This window comes from Pavona decussata, unplaced genomic scaffold, assembly GCF_977016875.1.
Source record: "Pavona decussata unplaced genomic scaffold, jaPavDecu1.1 SCAFFOLD_77, whole genome shotgun sequence".
Taxonomy (NCBI): Eukaryota; Metazoa; Cnidaria; class Anthozoa; order Scleractinia; family Agariciidae; genus Pavona; species Pavona decussata.
In genome coordinates, this window is record NW_028145495.1 from 775,999 (window position 1) to 795,000 (window position 19,002).

The 19,002-nt window shown below is 38.7% G+C and overlaps 1 protein-coding gene across 6 annotated transcripts in view; it reads left to right on the plus strand.

The window, feature by feature from the left end:
• The first annotated feature begins 1,553 nt into the window (after positions 1–1,553).
• LOC146476413 (uncharacterized) overlaps positions 1,554–19,002 on the plus strand; it is a 43,473-nt gene continuing 26,024 nt past the window's right edge. For 3 of the 6 annotated variants that reach the window (XM_085114602.1, XM_085114603.1, XM_085114607.1), the window contains exons 1-6: positions 1,554–1,862; positions 6,156–6,336; positions 13,142–13,210; positions 13,961–14,143; positions 18,235–18,549; positions 18,953–19,002. The exon at positions 18,953–19,002 is cut by the window's right edge and continues 50 nt beyond it. In XM_085114602.1, coding sequence (XP_084970728.1) covers positions 6,223–6,336; positions 13,142–13,210; positions 13,961–14,143; positions 18,235–18,549; positions 18,953–19,002 — 731 coding nt within the window. In that variant the 5' untranslated portion in view covers positions 1,554–1,862; positions 6,156–6,222. Of the gene's footprint in view, positions 1,863–6,155; positions 6,393–13,141; positions 13,211–13,281; positions 13,624–13,960; positions 14,144–18,234; positions 18,550–18,952 lie in introns of those variants that run through there. The other 3 variants (XM_085114604.1, XM_085114605.1, XM_085114606.1) reach the window with 3 other exon arrangements.

Below are 19,002 nucleotides of genomic sequence, written 5' to 3' on the forward strand. Positions count from 1 at the left end.
GCCATCTACTTCAAAGCAGTCCAAGGAGACGGAGAACTGCAGTATGCCGCCTCCCAAACGTCCGCTGATTTTCAACTATCAGACCTCCAAGCCAACGAGACAAACGATAAAAATCAAAACATTCCCCACGATCTTCACATTACACGCCAGCCGTATTCACTTTTAGAACTGGCGGTGAAAGATACGTCAGTCATGCTGTCAACGCTTCAGAACTTCTATTGTTTAATTGACCAATGAGGTGTTGCCGTTGCTGGAACGCGAGACGGTGAGAAGCTGTTACAGTCCCTCTATTTTCTCGCTTCCCATCCCCCACTCTATACTAACACCCACTCCCGCTCCCCTCGGTAGTTTAGACACTCTCCCCAGATCGCGCTCGCTTTTACAAACCAAAATGACGGCAGCTCCATCGAAGCATACCGGTCTCGAGAATCCCACGGAAAAATAGGGGGACTGTGAACAGTCTACGTACAAAACGTGTTCGAAACGCGTACAAAACGCGTTCAAAACGTGTAGAAAACGCGTATAAAACGCGTTTAAAACGCGTTCGAAACGCGTACAAAACGCGTACAAAACGCATTCGAAACCCGTTCAAAACGTGTTGAAAACGCGTACAAAACGCGTTCGAAACGCGTTCAAAACGGATACAAAACGCGTTGAAAACGCATTTGAAACCCGTTCAAAACACGTACAAAACGCGTTCGAAACGCGTTTAAAACGCGTAGAAAACGCGTACGAAACGCGTTTAAAACGAGTTCGAAACGCGTACAAAATGCGTTTGAAACGCGTTGGAAACGCATTTAAAACGCGTACAAAACGTGTACGAAACGCTTTTAAAACGCGTACGAAACGCGTTCAAAATGCTTTCGAAACGCGTTCAAAACGCGTTCGAAACGCGTTCAAAACTCATACAAACTGCGTTCGAAACGCGTTTAAAACGCGTAGAAAACGCGTTCGAAATGCGTCAAAACGCGTTTAAAAGGCGTACGAAATGCGTTCAAAACGCGTTCGAAACGTGTTCAAAACGCGTTTGAAACGCGTAGAAAACGCTTTTCGAACGCGTTCAAAACGTGTTAAAAACGCGTTTGAAATGCGTTTGAAACGCGTTCAAAATGCAATTAAAACGCGTTCATAATGCGTTTAAAACGCGTTCGAAACGTGTTCAAAACGCATTTGTAAGGCGTACAAAACGCGTTTGAAACGCGTTTAAAACGGTTGATAGCAGCCAAGATATAATGATAAAATTCCATTAAAAGGCTATCAGCATGCAAAGACACTATCCAAGGATATTTTCGCCGGTAGATGACCAATATGAGGAATTCAAATTTGAAAACGTCTGGCGGACGTTAAAAATCGCCGGTTGTACTCTATTTTGGTTCAACCTTTCGTCTTAGAATCACTATTAATATTTCTTTAAATTAGCGATTGAGAAATTAATTAACACAGTGTTCAAAGTTTAAATTTAGTGAATATCATGATATTTCCCATCGATCTGGCGCGCCTCTGCGCTGCCTGCCCCAGTGTAACTGGACTGGTAACTAGCTTTGCGTACAAAATGGCGGCAGATTCAAGTAGCAGCAGTTCGAGAGTTTTAGTGTTGAGTTTCCGTCGAGAATTCCCATCCTGTAATGTCTGCAATGTTTATTTCCCTTCCCCTTTAGAATATACCTGCTTTTCTACAGTTTGGTCGAGGAATAGTCTTCTACTTCGCAGAGTAAGCGTATCAATTGTTTTGAGCGAAATGAAGTGGCCTTTTTTCGTCCGTGTCTGCCATGTGAATCACAACAAATCACGTCTACATCGAGAAATTAAGTGGAGATCTCTTTAATTAAGCTGGTGACATCGGCACCGTTTATAATACCCAGGTAGGAGATGATTTTTCTGTCATTTTTGCACATCTGTTTTATTTAAAGAACTTAAAAGTGAATCTTTTTGTGTACAAAATAGGCAAGATATAGTGATAAGTGTACACTCGGAGCTCTTCTAGCGACCGCTCTTTAGGCGACCAACTCTAGTTTCGACCAACACTATGATACCCTGTTTTAACTTTCACCCAAACTCCTCTAATTAAAAGCTCCCGTAAGCGACCGCGACCACTTTTGGTAATTACCAAGAGGTTTTTTTGGTTTGTTTGTATACAAAAGCTCTTTAAAGTGACCACTCAAAGACTGATGTACTGTACGTAGAAGTCAACACTTTAATGAAAGTTGATCGATCTCAAACAGTCATCTAAATTAGAACTATTTTAGCAAGTCCTAGAGTCAAATGTTGTAATGCCGAAACGTCGATGTTTAATTTGTACTTTATATACACGGAACTGATATACAACAGTAACGACCTCTTCATATGAGCCTGGTCGACCGGGCTGGCTCGGTTTCCGAGATCTCTCCTCTTTTCTTTACAAAAATTTCGATGTGTTCATATGAGGAGGCGGGCTGGCCCGGTTACCGAGATCTTGGTTTTTCCGACCGAGATCTCAGTAACCGAGCTGGAAACTGAGGATGGATCTAGTGAAAGAAAGTAGGAAGAGAGTGGATGGGAGGGGTGGGGGGCAGTGACTAGACCCTAATTTAGGCTGTGAAACTATGTATTTGTCACAAACCTGCCAGCCAGCACAATGGGCACAACCAACCCACCAAAAATAAATTCTCTTGTATTGTACCTGAGTGAAAGGCCCAGAAAAGCATTTACATAAAGTGGGCAGCAGCACAAAGAAAATATTGCATTGATGCAAACAACTCTTCTTGTTTTTCTGCTCCTCACCTTTATTATTCACATGCATCGCAATTAACTCCCCCCCCCCCTCCCCTAGCCAAGGCTACCCCTCCCTTTACTGTGTATGTATTTATGATTGTTTATATCCCGTAATGCTTTGCTTGAGTTGGTTCCCTCTAAGCAAAAATTAATAGGCTAATTCTTTGCATCAAATCCTATAGTTCAAAAAAATAAATACAGGCGTGAGAGCTAATTGTGAGATAACCAGTAAAGGTAAAAGGTAAAGTCGCACAAGAGCCTAAGTGGCCCTCACGACCAGAGCTTAGCCCGGTTTCTGTAGCACAACAACAACACAACAACACTTTATTAAAAATAGACAGTTACAAGGTGCTTATATACCTACCCGCAAATAGCTGAAGCTAGTCGAGGCGGGTAGGTATGTTTATACGAAACTAAATACAAATACATTTGGTGTTTACAACTGAATTGACTAAAATAAAAGTTAAATAAGTAGTTAACAAACAAGTGACGCCAAAAAAAAAAGGGATTCACTAGCATGAAGCAACTAGGAGTATTGCTATTCCCCCCTGGATGGGATGCTAGTCCATTGCAGGGTATGTGATAATCAGTCCCAGCTGTTCTAAAATAGAGCTTATTTTATCAACTGAAGGCAGGAAAGACACTTGCATTACTGTTACATAAAACCCTCCAATATGACTGACTTTCAGCCTTTATTGTGCATGCTTTAGTTTAGCACACGTAATATAGAGACTTTACAGACTCCTTCTCTATTGGGTTGAGTTGTTCAAAGCCTGATTAAGCTAATCCTGGATTGAGGTGAACTCTGATTCATGTTAAAATGACTAATCAAAAAAGATTCTTCCGAAATATTTTTGTCCCTCAGTTTTGACTTAGACATTTCTTTACCATTGGCTTAAAATTTGCATTCAAAATCATTTTAACGAGTGACATGAAAACCTCAGGTAAGGTTTCATCTTGGGTTAGCGTTAACTGGCTTTTGAACAACTGACTAACACAGCTGAACAAGGGGTTTGGAAATTTGACTAGTTGTGTAGTCACTGTAGTGTATCCAGAACTTTGGAGGGCATTCATCTTTTCTTATACGGGAGACAGACCTAGTGGAATTTTATCTATCAAAATTATTTTTATGTACCTGTCCTTCCGCTCCCAACCCCCACTCAGAATCCACCATACCGGGAAAGATGGCAACTGGTACATTTAACCATAATTCTTAATGTATGAAAACACTAAAAACACTCTTAAAAATATACAGAAAGGTTCTTAAAACTTCAAACCTAGCATACACAATGTTAGTGCAGGGATGAATTTTGCCAAAAAATGTTGGCTTTCTCTGTGCCTATTGGCTGGGTAAGGTTCGCAAGATATAATTTTTGTGGTTAAATGTACAGCCGTGTTCTTTTTCCATATGGCCAGATCACATGTTGCAGATGACCCACATCCCCATCTCTGATGAAGAAAAATTGGTGGCAGTTTCATGTTAAGTAATTAAGGGGGTTTTTATTGTTGATACTGGTGTTTTTTTCATTTTTCAGTATTCTAGGGCCATGAAAATATTCCCCCCTCTCTGGGGCTCCACCTATGCATGCCCCCCTCTACTGGCCTTCAAATTTTTGCAGTAGTCTTTGGACTTCTCATCGTCTATTTTTCAAGATCTCCTGTGAGATCCAACGTACAAGCAAGCAGGACCTTCTTTCACGGCATTTGCAGTTTTTAAAGTCTTAAAATTTTACCCACCCACCCTGCCTCAGAACAGCCTATTGTGTAAAAGGGGGAGCACAGAGAAAAAATGTCTTAAGATTTCACAAAAGTTGGCTTATAAAAATGGCTTATTTTCTTTGAGATTTAAGGCAGCCCCCCCCCTGCCCCCTACCAACTGAGTGAAAATTAAAAAGTTGTTTACTGTTCTGATGTGAGAGACTGATTATTTTTATCATTGAGGAGCTTGCCAATTTCTGGAATTTTGTCCAGGCATTGTTGCTTTCGTAGAAAGAGCGCACTCCTAATACTGATTGGAGTCACGATTGTATGGGACAATGTCGATTGAATGAATGGATCTTGGGGCGCTTATCTGGCATTCCCCGCAGATTTTGCAAGGGTGGGTGACGTCTTCACCAACTTTGCAAAGGAGAGAGAACCTGGGATCAACATTGAACATACTCCCTTATCTTTGGTTATTGCTTGTGATAAAAATTATTTTTAACCAAACGCCTTGGCTATGCGGACACCCTTAGTTTTGCCCTGCGCACAAGCCTTGCAACGAGGAGGAATCATTTATGCACTAAATACATCCAAAAATTACATAATAGTAGAGCGGTTTTCAATTTAGTACCGAAAGTAATTTCTCGTTTGCTTTGGTTTTGCATTACTACGCTCTCTGATTGGTTAACAAAACTCGCGCCACTTTCTCAAACAATGGGAATACAAACCAAAACCAATCGTGTTTCCGCCGCACGCGTTTTCCCGCGCTTGGCGCCAGTTACCTGTAATTGCTTCGAATTCGGATTGGCTCGTTGTGTTGTTTACATCTGTTGTGAGTGGCCAGGGTAACTTCTTTGGTTTTTGGGTTTACGGCACCAAGAAACCGCTCTATGGTAGTGTATGTAATTATAGTATTATTATAGTAGTGTTAATTTTCTAAGCTTGTATTTTATCCCTGTAATTCAGTTTTTAACTGCAATGGTGAATAAAAAACGGTCATTATGAAGAGCTAGTTGTGTTAAGGTGCGTATCGTATTATATAAAAGTTGTGTGCAACTATTGTCATTCAACCTTGCCTCGGAACGCCAACGGATTTTCGTAGAATTTTAAAGGATGTCTCAAACTCCTACGACTTTTTGTGTCGTGCGCGACAGGTTTAATTTACACGAAACAATTCGTATCGTAGGCATGCCGTCAACATATCGCATACAGCAAGTCGTACGGCCTAAATCGGTCCCATTGTGACGGTGAAACTTGAATTTAAACAACATCAACAACAAAATGGCCGACAAACCGTCCAGTAGTCTTTTTGAGAGCAAAACGTTTTGAATGCGACGGAACCATACAACACAAATACTGCGGTACTTTTGAGTGCAAAGGACCACATAACGCGCAAATAAACTGCTCTGAATACTTTTCGCTCTGGTTGTGGACTGAGATGAACTTGGCAGATGTCACTTTGAGTGTAGATTAACCAAACTGATATACCGTAACTGTACTGGTACTGAGGCAGTAGTTGTACTTAAATATTGGTCGTTAAAAGTGCTCTGTTGGCATAACGCCGTTGGTTTCTTCAGTGAAGTATGCCATGAGATTACTGGCAATTTTTTATCAGTGCGCACGGTTATCCGTTTTGCTTGTTTTAAAATATTTGTGTCTAGTTCGTTATTGACACCTGGAAAAATCTCTTTTTCTTTTTCTAGAACCATCTGTTATTTTAGCGAGCCGATTGGAGTACCGGCTAGAAGCCTGATAAATGTTGTTACAGAAATGGAAACTTGTTGTTTAAAGGGAAGTGCGGAGATCAAGCCAAACCACTCGGAAGCAGCTGCCGGGCACTCGCTAGAGAATGCAAGTCAAGCTTTGAAATCCAGTCAGCTGTGTGTGAGGTTAAACCTCGATCATTAACAGAGAGTGACTGATATGTCATGCGAAATAAGGTAACTGGAATTCTTCTGGATTATTTTCTTCTCATTGCATGTTAAATTGTAGGTTGGGAATGTTTTGAGATGTTTTGTGAAAGTGGTGAAATCTAATCGCCGGGAGAGCGCCTTTGCTCGCGTTCATACTAGCTGCACGCCGCGCGAGACTCTCTCGCGTGGCTTTAAAATGGTTCGCACTGCACAGCGAAACAGAAAATCAGAAAATCGCGTCACAACCCTAGCCACCGAAAAGAATCGCAAGAAATTTCCTTGCCCTAATTTTTCGACAAAATTATCACGGTTGACAGGCGATTTTGGCTGCTCGTGCAAGCGTGCCCCGCGCGTTGAGCGTGCCATGTACTCTTCGCACGTGGACTTGGCCTTTGTTTGTTTGTAAATCAGCTGGCTTGCTTCGTTTACCTTTTGTTAAGCGTTGATAAACGACTTTTACTTTAAGTAAAGCTGTTTATGGATTAGTCTCGCCAGTAGAATAAGATTTAAAAATAGTCTCCTTAGTGTTGTCTCACTTTAGACACGCGCAGACCAAAAGCCTGTTCCCTTTTTTAGTTCTTTAGTTCTTAGTTTATTTCTGTCCTTTCTACCTTCTGCTACTCATCTTGAGTGATACCAAGAGAGCATCTTGATCTTTTGGCTGGTAAAATACCATACAGTCAAAGCGGACAGTTTCGTAAGTTCCGTTTTTCCCCCCACATTTACTGTTAAAAAAAATAGCCCTATGCGGACGTGCGCACCTTAACCTTTAATTCAACTGTCATTTCTCTTGTTAAAAACCTGCTAAAACTACCAAAAGGAAGCATGTTTTTTGTCCACTGTCACATTATAAACAGGATATAATGGGTTAATGGGTTAATGTTTTGTATCTTATCGTGTTTGACTCACACTTCTGGCCTACTTGACTGTACAAAACGTTTCGCTCAGATAGAGCAATAAGTTAACATAGTTCCTATTCGTTTTTCGTTTTTACAGAGCGTTCTTGTTTGATGTGTCAAGCTCATCATTTGATCTATATAATTATGACACTGTACTAAAATCGTCGTTCATATTCTAATGAAGCAAATGATCACAAATGGTTGTTTGATTGCACAAATGGCCGAGGGTTATCTCGCGTTTCTGGGAATGGTTTTGCCTGAGGGAACATGTAACTTGTGAATCAGAATATTTGATTGTTCGTAACAATCTTTATACTGAAATAGCGGGGAAATGAAAAAACTTTAGACATAAAGAGACCTTCGTCAGAAAAGGAGGTACATTCTATGATTGTCTCTCCATTTTCCCGTTCGCATTCCTTGTAACTGCCAAAAAATATGATAGATGCATTATTTTTCAATTCTCCACGCTTAAAAAAAAAACATCACATTTCTTTGGCAGGCTCAAAACATTTTTTTAAAAAGGAAAAAAAAATAAACAAATAACAAAATAAAACACCCGGGGAATGATGGATGGGCAAATCCTTGAATGCATTTCACTTTTAGATTTTCATCCGATTTTGAACTCAGTTTTTCTAATTTTAGACAGTTTGTTTGCCCTAATGTTTTAAGCGCATAAATATGATAACCTCCGCAAATAAAGGCGTTACTGCTCTTTTTTTGTTTGGAATATTTATAGGATTGGACAAGCATCTGTCGCCTTTCGGTTTTTTTAGTTTGTTCAACTAAGAAAACAAAACAAAACAAAACAAAACAAAAAAAACTTAAGGAAGCCTTCTAGTAATCTTGGGATTTAGGAAGAATCTAGTTGTTAAAGGGAAAGTATCACGCAAATTTGCTGTCATTTCAAAACCCAAAAATGTTTGTCTGTCAGCAGAAACAACGAAATAATTGTCAAGTTTGTTATAAATTATCACCCCAGTGCAACAAAACTGTCGATTAGTGCCCCTGGCCAGAGACAAAGTAGGCCGGTATGGATTGAAACTCGACTAAAAAATTTTAGGCTTAATTTTTTCAAGTTCTCGCATTTTTGTTTTCAAAATGCGCTAGAACAGATCACGAGTTGTTCCTTTCAAGAATTGAGTTAATTTCTTTCCTCTCGTCATTCTACAATGATTTGGCGGCTGATTGAAGGTCTAATTTCATCATTTTTAACAAAAGATTTACAAAAAAAAAACATGATACTTCCCCTTTAATAGAGTTGCCACAAGTCTTCCTTCGTCAATAGCTCAAGGCCGACGAAAACAAAATATGGCCAAATATAACATAACGAAAAACGTTGCAAAGTTTACGTTAGTAACTTTAAGTAGCTCAACTATTTATGCTATAAAAATCTATCTCTGTATTTATTTGTTTTTTACAGCTTCTTCTGTCTATTGCTAGACTATCAGTAATTTTCCAGTTTTATCTGCTCCGAAAAAAAATGCCAACAGATGCCGGTTTTAGATGAATCAGTTGATATAGTTCTGTAATGGTTGGAAAACACCAATGGAATTGATTATCTGGAGCAGTTAAAACAAAAATAGATAACCTAACAGATCGATCAAGTTAGCAATCGTTTATATGTATTTCTATTATTTTTATTTTTATCCGGAAATCTAAGTGTACGGTCTTTTTTCAGATTTCACAATGCCAATACAGCAGAATACTGATAATCTTTCTGTTTGAAACTGCGATTTCATGGGAGAATAATGGCATCGATAAAAAAAAAAAAACGTCAAATCAATATTTTTCTTATTAAACTTCTAGACTTATAATTGTTTTAACTGATTTAGAGATTTTCATACATAATAAGTGGTTTCCACACAGAAAACCGACGTCCTTGCATGTATGCTATTGGCGGAAGCATGTTAACATGAAAACAAGATTAAATTAGTTAGTTGAATGAAAACATTTACTGATTCTGTGGGGATTAAGAGTGCTGATTTAAAAGAATTTTTGTTATAAAATTTTGAGGATTTCTGTGTAGGGAGAGGCTACGGAATGTTCATATACAATTGCACGTTACACTTATTTCCAGACTGCTTACCATTATATCTGCCCTTTGATTAGTTTGCTCTCCTTCCAGTGAATCACTGGTGTTTCTGTTAAAAAAGTCAGTGCATGTAGCAAATTAACAACAGCGTGGCGCGACGCGCGAGACGTGACGCGCTCGTTACCTTCACGCGCGTGTACTGTTGCTAGTTCGATATGGCGCGGGGTCATTTACACATAGCATTCTATATTCGACTTAGGGTGCTTTCGATTGACCCTATTCCGGAATAGGAACACATACAACGATGACAAGAAATTAAAAGGTTTTAGGAGTTACTGGAGTACGAGACGGTTCTTTAAAAGATTCTCCGGTGTCAGGGATAGTTTGCAGAATTGGCCGCCCAAATTTCTTAAAAAGAGAAATTTAAAAGCTACCGTAATAGCCCACGTATAAGAACCTGAATTTTCCAATTTAGCCTAAATAGGTTCTTATATAAATGGTACTTAAAGCAAATTTAGCCGGCTACCAAGGTTCTTAAAATAGGTTCTTATATTTTCATATGAATTTCATCTGAACATACTTTATATGTTATAAATATCATCTCATAATACAGTATAATGGCAAACACAATAGACATACAACATGGTACTTAAGCTTGAAAGAAAAAAAGTTATGTCAAGTTACTTTTAAATAGATGATGATCTTAATTCAGCAGTTTCTACCTACACACTTTCACAGTAACCCCACTGATAAGAACTTAACTTAAAATTTTAGCCTAAATAGGTTCTTATGTGGAGGGGGCTTAAAATGAAAATTTTAGCCTAACAGGTTCTTAAAACCCAGGTTCTTATATGCGGGCTATTACTGTATTCCGCTTATTCTTATTCCAGAATAGGGTCAATCAAACGCAACCTAAACTTCACACGACAAAATGAACCTTGCAAGCTCGTGTTGATGTGCAAAACTTGGCGTGTTCCAGGCATTTGTGAACACAGTTGTGAAAGTTTGTGCGTTTTAGATATTGGTACACTTCTTTCCTGTTGGTTGTAACTTGTGAACATCGTGAAATGACCAAGCTCGAAGTTCCTTGTAGAACGTGAGCGCACGACGGTGAATTTTTCTTTCTCTTTCCCAACTTGAAGGCCTCGCTTCCTACCAATTCAGTTGTTGGACACTTCGGTCACGTTGTACAATTATAACGAGTTGGAATACCTGATAAACCAGGAAGTTGCTGAAGTTTTTTGTCGTGGTTGCTAAGGTCCCCAGTATCCAATCAGAAGATGCACCCGTTGCTAAGCAGGAAGCGTGAACCTAATAAAAAAGTACCTTAGGCTGTTAGTGTCTCACTAAGTAGCCAGTATCGCGTTGGCTTGTTTTTGCATTCTTGATTGGCTGCTAAATGCATGCTAGAGCACTTAGCAAGCTTTACAAGAGTTTTTGACCCAGTTACAAAGTTGTCTCAGTCATATAGTATGGTCTGGACACACGAGGGGACGTTTCAGCGACAGTTCCCGCACTCGTGTGACATCCCCATTTTTACGAAAAATTCTGTTTTAGGGACTAAATTTTATCCCTGGTACATTTTGGATAAAATACAGCTGGTTTGCTGGTTTGCCATTTTGGGAAATCGAAGTATACCTAAGCTAACAAGACCAGGGGTGAGTTGCATAAAATTTAACGTCGGACGTAACTGCTAACGCCAGACCTTCATCCCAGTCACATTCAGTAATTTAACGTCTGACGATAGCATTTACGCCTGCCGTTAAGTTTTATGCAACTCGTCCCAGAGTCTTCAAACGTTGGTTTGCTGCAAAACCTGATGTGATCACTGCGATATTTCTGCAGATTGAGATTGAGAAAGCCATTCAGCGTCACCTGTTTACACTTGACAGCTCGAGTTGTTATGGTTGTAGTGTCGGACAAGACTTCTCGAAAAGGTGTTGAAAAAAAAAATGGATTCCTTCTGCTGAGCACTGATTAAAATCTCTGATTAAAATTTCATCCGCTTTTTTTCGCAGTTAAACTGAGAACTAAGTTTTGCTTAGATGTTTAGGATCTCCATTGAAGACATAACCTGTCACATTACCTTTGTTTTAAAGAAGTAAAGAGATTTTGACAGCGAACCAGCGGTCACGTCTGGTGATTAGCGAGAGTGTTTCAACTATTGTTCAAGGTGTTTGCCTTTTGTTGTTTCTTCCTTATCCTGGCAAACGAGGACTTTTTGCATGTCAAAAGTTCGAGAGCGTTACTTAACAAAACAGCGCTTAATTAACTATAACACTTTTTTGTTCGAACGCAGCGGTGAATTTACATTTTGGGTTTGGTGCTTGTATTGTTATCTTTATTATGTTGGGAGTTTTGCGTAGTTATTACAGGTTTTCTTTCGTCAAAGTTCGACAAAATTTAAATGCAAATGTTCTTTTCGATATTGTCGTTATTTTACATTGCGCACTCTTGCAAGAAAAATGATCGGAAGTCGTCCTTGAAGATAACCGCTTCAAAATTGCCCGAGGCTTTCAAATGAGTCAACCAGAAATCATGTGTTAAAGTTTAAGTTTATGGAACACACTCTGAAGTATGACTATTCATGTAAAAACTACTGTCAGAGTAGTCAGTTTTCATCTGGCGGCAGCGTTCATTGTTACCCACCACCCAAGTTGAAATTTGACAATCTTTGGTAGTTTTGTATATTTTTTCAAATCTCTTTACTGGGCGTTTTTTTCTTTTTCTTCCCTTTTCTGCGGCTTCTAACCTTTCTTTTTGTAAGGGGATTTAATGACTTAACAAATTTTGCTTCTCCGATCATGAAAGTGTCAATTTGCTTGTGGCACTCGCACGAATAGTTAGTTATCGAGGAAGAAACATGTCCGATCTTTATTTCACTGCGAAAAAGCGAAATTTCGTACAAACTTCTCCAGCGTTCTTTTCGATGAAAAAAAGTTTTCAAAGCGAAATATCTGCACTAAAGGATATGATTTCATCCTCAGAAATAGAACTTGACAGCTTCTTCTTGGCACATCAAGCCGTGTTTAATTATATTTACCTAAAATGACGGGAAGCGAGAATTCTCGAGAAAGGATCTCTTCGGGTCGAAAATGTTTACGACTCTAGACCCCCGTGGCTTGAAAATTTGATAAGTAGGGCTTAATGTTTCCCGAAACCAAAGTAAATTACTTTTCGCTGTTGATTTCATTAAAACACTTTTCCCGTGCTTATCTAAAATTCAAATGAAATGTTTTTGATTCGAATGAAAATTTGGAGGATTTGGCTTAAAAAAATGAGAATTCCAACTTGGCAAACTTAAACATTGCTTCAAGTACATTGCATTTTTAGTCTCATAGGTATGTTAGACTAATCCGTGGAACTGGGAACGTTTTCTAACGTATTACTCTAATTTCGAACCACTTTGAATCCGTGACAAGTGTTTTCAACTTGTATATTGTTCGAATGAATTAAAAATTCAAAATGAACAAATTTCGCTTTCAGACGCACAATCGCTCGCTATTTAACTCATGTTCACTTAAATGTTTCACCGTCCGTGCATGCTTGACTTCCAGAAAATATCAGCTTTCGATGGAAATATTCTGCAAGATCTGCTTTCGAGATAATAAAAGTCAAAGTTTTCGTTTTCCGAGCAATTAATGTTTAATCCAAAATTAACCCAAGGGTGCTACCCGAGGCGCGCGGTGCATCTTGGGCAAGTTTTGTTTGTGAACTTTTCCCTCTATAGTTTTGCCAAATGAATAGTGAACATGGGGCTAAGTAGCTGAAAAACAAGCCGTAAAACTTCGCGATCGAGGGCAATTCCTCCCAGATACAGCAGTCGGACTGTTTTTCTCTTCCAGAGGAAGAAATTTACGCTCGATTTAATTCCAGTGTTGGAGTTTTCCGGGGATCTTCAATCAACTGTTCAGGTAACATTTTCATCGTTAGCTTGACTTCTCGAGCGCGCGGTGACAAAAAAACTTTTCGCATATGCAAATTAATGGCATGTGAACGGACAAAACAGGAGGAAGAAGCGAAAGGGAATTCTGTGCTTTATGGGCGAGAGCCGCCTCGCTAATAACTCCGAAATACCGGGAACTTTTTCGGATCGCGGTAACATGAACTTGTGTCAAATTTACGGATTGTTGTTATTCTTTGTCGAGTTCAAGCAGTTTTAAATTTATTCTTTCAGTCTGATGATATATTTAAATAGCTGTAAAATCCATGTAAATGTTTAGCTGTTGTTCACTGGTGCACATAATAGTTTCAGCTGTAGGAGCGAGAGAGCAAAAGTTGCTGCCTTCCGCTCGAACCAGCGAAGTTCAGACTGGAATCATTTGGGGTAATTTTGTCGGAATTAAATATCTATGTGAAGCGCGCTTTTGATAAAATTTATCACGCCGCGACTAAGAATTTTTAATAATTTTTCGCTCTGTTCAATTGTTTGTCTCTAGATAGAAGTCAGTTAAATTTCTGTGAGCGGCGGCGATTTGTTAGTGCGTTGTTTGGGATATATCTGTACGCGGTGTTTGGTCGAGTCCTCAAATATTTTCTGTCTTCGTAAATTTATATTTTGACTTGTGAAGATTTCGGCTTTCTGTGGCCGCGCGCGAATATTGTTAGTTTAACTTTCGCTTCAGCTGACTGATCGCTCATTTGAAAACAACTATTTTTTACAGGAACTTCAGCGAAAGCTGAGCGATTTTTTTCAAAGAGCTGGCAAAGGGCAAATTTCTCTCGGCGGTGGACAAGCTATGGAAGCTGAGCGAACTCCTGATGCGAGCAGGGAATTTGCACACCAGCAAGATGGACAAGAAACTGCTGTCACGGGAATGAAAAGAGAGGCAATATCCCCCGAATTAGTAAGTATAACGTTAAATCAAGCGTAGTTTTTTCAACGAGGAGTTCCTAGTTGACGTAAATTTTCCCCTCGTATTGTTGAAAAGTTTGAAAAATAATTTCTTGGTTTGCATACACGAAATATATTGAAACTTGATACCCGTGTTGAGTATCGCTTGTAGCGTTCCTTGTATAGATTCGGAACTTGCTGCAGCAGGCTTATATTTCGTTATCCCTTACTTCTTAGGTCAGGTTTAATTTACACTGTCGACTTTGGCCGTATACCGTTTTCGGACGTTTGGGCCCGTTTTCGCAGCGATGGAGAAATTTGGCATGACTCTGTCGTGGTTTTCAAACTTTTTGTAGACCGCGAAGTAATTTGCATATTTTTTTCTTCATTCATTCGAACCGTGTTACGAAAAGTTTTTTCGAAGAAATATTTTATATTTTTAATGGGTTTTTGTCTGAGCTAAACTTCGATCGGTTTGATAGTTTTACGAAGCGACACCATCTTGTTAAGTCGCTCAGATGAGCAGGCAAAAGAACGGTTCACAAAATATATCTTTTCAGTACTCGCGAGCTATAGAGATATGTAAATTATTTCTACTTGTACTTTCTCGAAGAAATTGCGCCTGGGCCATTGTTTATTTCGTCGGGAAAAAAGTCTTCGACTTTGCGCGCACCGCAAAGATTTTAAAGTACAGATTGATTTAATTTTCTGCTGCAATTCTTTCTCACTGTTTGTGATGGTTGAAAATCAGTGGGGATTTTTTTCCTGTCGGCGATTAGAACTTACATTTTAAATAAGTAAACATTAGCAGTTGTTTTCGTGTGTGTAGAAAGAATTGAAATATTTAAATTATAAATCGAAGGTCTGTGAAAAATCCTTACAAAGTAGCCACCAATTTAAGCAATGGAATATTCTGGAGAATGCCGAAAATGGCTTAATTTGCCCGAGTTTTGTAAAACACAGTAAATTTTGTTGTATAATTGGGATCTCATTGCTATGCGCAGCTGATGGTCTCTTTGCTAGCAGTCTGGTTATAAACGAAAGTTTAGAAACTCTACACTTATTGCGTTTGTAACGCTAGCTCCATCTTCTCCGCCCTCTGACTACAGCGAAAGAAAAGTAAGATTTTAAAAAGTTTTAAGGTCGATCTTAAGTTTGTCCATCGGTTGGTGAGTCATTCCTTAGTTTTAATAACTTCTCGTTGGAGAGCATGTTTCCAATTTTCTTTTGCTGTAATGAACAATTTCGGTTTTTAAAAGGACTGAAATTTTAATTGCATCACCGGTGTCAGCGCAAAATGCATACTTGCTTTCGTTGGCTGCAGTTTGTGGGGTGTCTTGCAGTTCGGAACATGGGAACCTGATAACGAAATGGAATTTTGAACTATTAGAAAATCGATAAGACCGAGCGGAATTCTATGAATATATGAGTGATATTATTTGCAGATGGATAGGGAATTGGCCTCAAATTGCCCCGGTTGTAAGAGAAAAAATGTGTGTGAACTTTTCATTAGCGCGGTTTCAAATAATTATTTGAAGGTTGCTGTTTACACGAGAAGTTAAGTTTGTTCATTCTAATCTTAAAGCAAAATGCAACTAGGGATTTAACTGTCCTTGTCTTTAATCCTCCTATCTAAATGTATGTAAATATTTGTTGGTGACAAGTTACAGCAGATGACAGCCATTTTGCTTTGTTATCTACAGTATTCAGTGTCAAAAGAAATTTTAGGGAAATTAATGAAGCAGTAAAGGAGCCTATAGCTGGGCTCATAAATTATTCACAGCATAACTATTTTAACTTAAGCATGAAAATCTTTGACAAGCAATTTTAATCTTAATAGCAGAACTTTGTTGCATTTATTTGCATATTTACAAATTTGCCTTGAATTTTTCGAGTACTTGGTTTGAGCAAACTATACCAAAGACTGTGAATCTCAAGGAGTTTTCGAGTTTTTTTTGTTGGTATTCAATATTTTAATACTATTCCCACCAATACAACCACCAGTCTTTGTATTTTAACCCATCAGTCTATGTGATGCCTTTCTGACTTTTGAGTCTGTGGTTGAAACTCAAGTATGATGATTTCGATTGAAAGCTGTCATTAGCTGCAGAACGTTTCTTGGGTAATGTTGTATTGTGCTGTTTAAGGGGGCTGCAGTGTTTGAGTCTGTGGATGAAATCCTCAAGTGCCACCCACCATTCATTCAAAAGCTATTGAGTTGTTCTTTCTTTCGGTGCTGTTAGATTTTCATTTTTTGTCAATTGGCTATTTGAGAAAACATGTATAATTTGTACAAGTGAAGCATTCAGCTCTGCGCAATGAATCAATATAATATTACTCCATTTAAGAACAACATCACTAAAGGTATTAATAAATGAGAAGTTGTCGCCGTCGTGTAGGTACGGTAAGCAGCTGCAAAAGGAAAAGCTTTCTTTTTGCAGCTGCTTATTAATAACAAGTTGCCTGCATATTTGTTATGATCTCTAATTTGTTAATTTTTTCATCCGCAGTTCAAATAAATGAATTTCATATCTTTCACCTCCATCGCTAAAAAATGGTAGCTATTCCTAAACTAAGTTGAGCTTCAAGCAAAACATTACCTTCGTGCATATGAAAAGTTTTGTGATTGACAGCCAAAGTTATTTAGGGTTTGAATCTATGTTAGGTGAACTTTCTCGCCCCAAGTGAGCAGTTGATCTGCAATTTGATTTACACCATGTTTTCCAGGAAGCTAGATTCGTTTGAATGCATGCTAGAACTATTTTTGGGGGGGTTCTGTTCCATTTAAAGTTCATTGACAACCAACTCATTTTAATGAATGCAACTTATTAATAAGCAGCTGAGAAAAGAAAGCCTGAAAAAAGGGTCTCATTTGTTCATCCTTTCATCCACAGTGCAGGTGAATGAATTTTGTATATTTCACTTCCATCAACGCATTTCAGTAACAAAAAATGCACCTCATACAACTTTGAACCTCTGTTGTGTGGTGACTTTCAAGGTTTTGGTCAAAAGGAGTGTCCAGGATGCCCACTTTTTGAAAAAAATTGAGTGAATTTCACTTAATCCATTAAAAAATCTTAACCAAACACAAGTCTCAAGGTTGCCCAGTTTTCAACTTCCAGCTAAAAGCTTGAGCCCAAATCACACCAAATTTGGTCTCCTGTAGCTCAGTGGTAGAGCATCCAAACTAGTAATCGGAAGGTCTTAACTTCGACTCCTGATAGGAGCACTCGGATTTCTTTTTTCTGAGTTTCCTGTGTCACTCACTGAATAATTTAATACGCCATTCTCATACTGGGGAGAAGTTATTTAAATATCAAGAAAACTCACCTTGGGTGATCATATCCTCAATTCACATGACCTCAGGGATTGAATAAGCATTGATATTACAAGGAGAAATTTGATGCTGATCACTGATAGTCACGAGAATAAAGCAAGTGATCACCAAAGGTAAATTGTCTCGATGTTCAAACAAATTCTCCAAACTAGTACCACATGAAATTTTGGAGAGAGGTGAGGAAAATTTGCATTTTGATACTGGGGTTTAAAAGGGCTGACCAGGCACCTACCATGTGGTTTAAAAGACAGCAAGAAGGGGTAGGAAATGAGAGAAGGTTTTCAGAACATTTTCCTTGAATCAATAACATTCAGTTTGTTTTGTCTCACAAGTTGGAATAGCATCTCCTTTTTAGGTCTTATTTGACTCTTGCAATGTGTTTTGAACACTCGTCTCCTCTTAAGTGACTGATGGTGTGAAAGAAAAATAGTTGTTTAAATCTGGTACAGTCGACTCCCGATAACTCGAACCTCGTGGTAACTTGAACCAAAATCGATTTCCCCTGGATTTCCGTCATACATGTACATTTACTATAATTTTACCCTCAGTAACCTAAACCCTCAATAACTCAAACCTCCCACCAACTTGTAGTAATTTTTTTTCCCTTGAGGTCATTTTCTATATAATTTTATTCTCGATAACTTGAACCATGTTTGTCAAGCCGTGACAGGTCAGAACAAACATTACTGCAGTCCAAAACATTGAATTTATTTTAGAACGGCTCCAGATCTTTCTACTAAAAGTTCCTTGCTGATCTAATTATTCAGGAGTTTGTACCACCACGGAAACTTCCAAAGCTGTGCCTGAGAATAAAACCTTCTGAGGTCCGAATGGTTGATGAACTTAAATCAGAAGAAGAAGAAGAATTAGAAGAAGAAGATGAAGAGATTTTTAGGTCAGACGAGGTAGTGAGGGATTTGAGTTTAAAGTACAAGGAAACAGCTCCAGCACTGAGCTGCCACTCGTGCGGAGAAGAAATAGACAGTGAGGAATTTGTGAATGAGGAGAAGTTGTATTGTAGTGAAGAATGCATGGAGAGAGAAACTCAATCTGCTTTGCCTGTCGAGTCTACAAGAAGAAGGGTGAGTTTATTTTTCTTATTATTTTCTTCATAGTTATGTTGTTCCACGATCGTGCATTGGATGTGAGATCATGATGGATAGACATTAGGCAAGTAGCGCCAAGTTGGCTATGGTCATCGCATATCCAGCAAGTGCTCACTGATAAGCTTATGACTTAAGCCTAAAAACTGGACCACATGAAGCATTTCTGGATAAATTTGGATATTTATCATTTTAATTTTAAAGGTTTCCAGCAGGCCCTTCAATTTAGAAATATTAACACACTGCACCCATGTATTCCCCCATGTGAGTCAGATCACTTTCATCAAAGTGGCTTCAAAACCAGCCTGGTTCAAGCACCACTGGTTTCACTCACTCAGAACATTGCTGTCCAATGATAATTTTTCCTGTAATTTTGTTTTAGGTTCATGCAACACGGCAAGCCTTCATGGTTGATCATGACAGACCATCAGC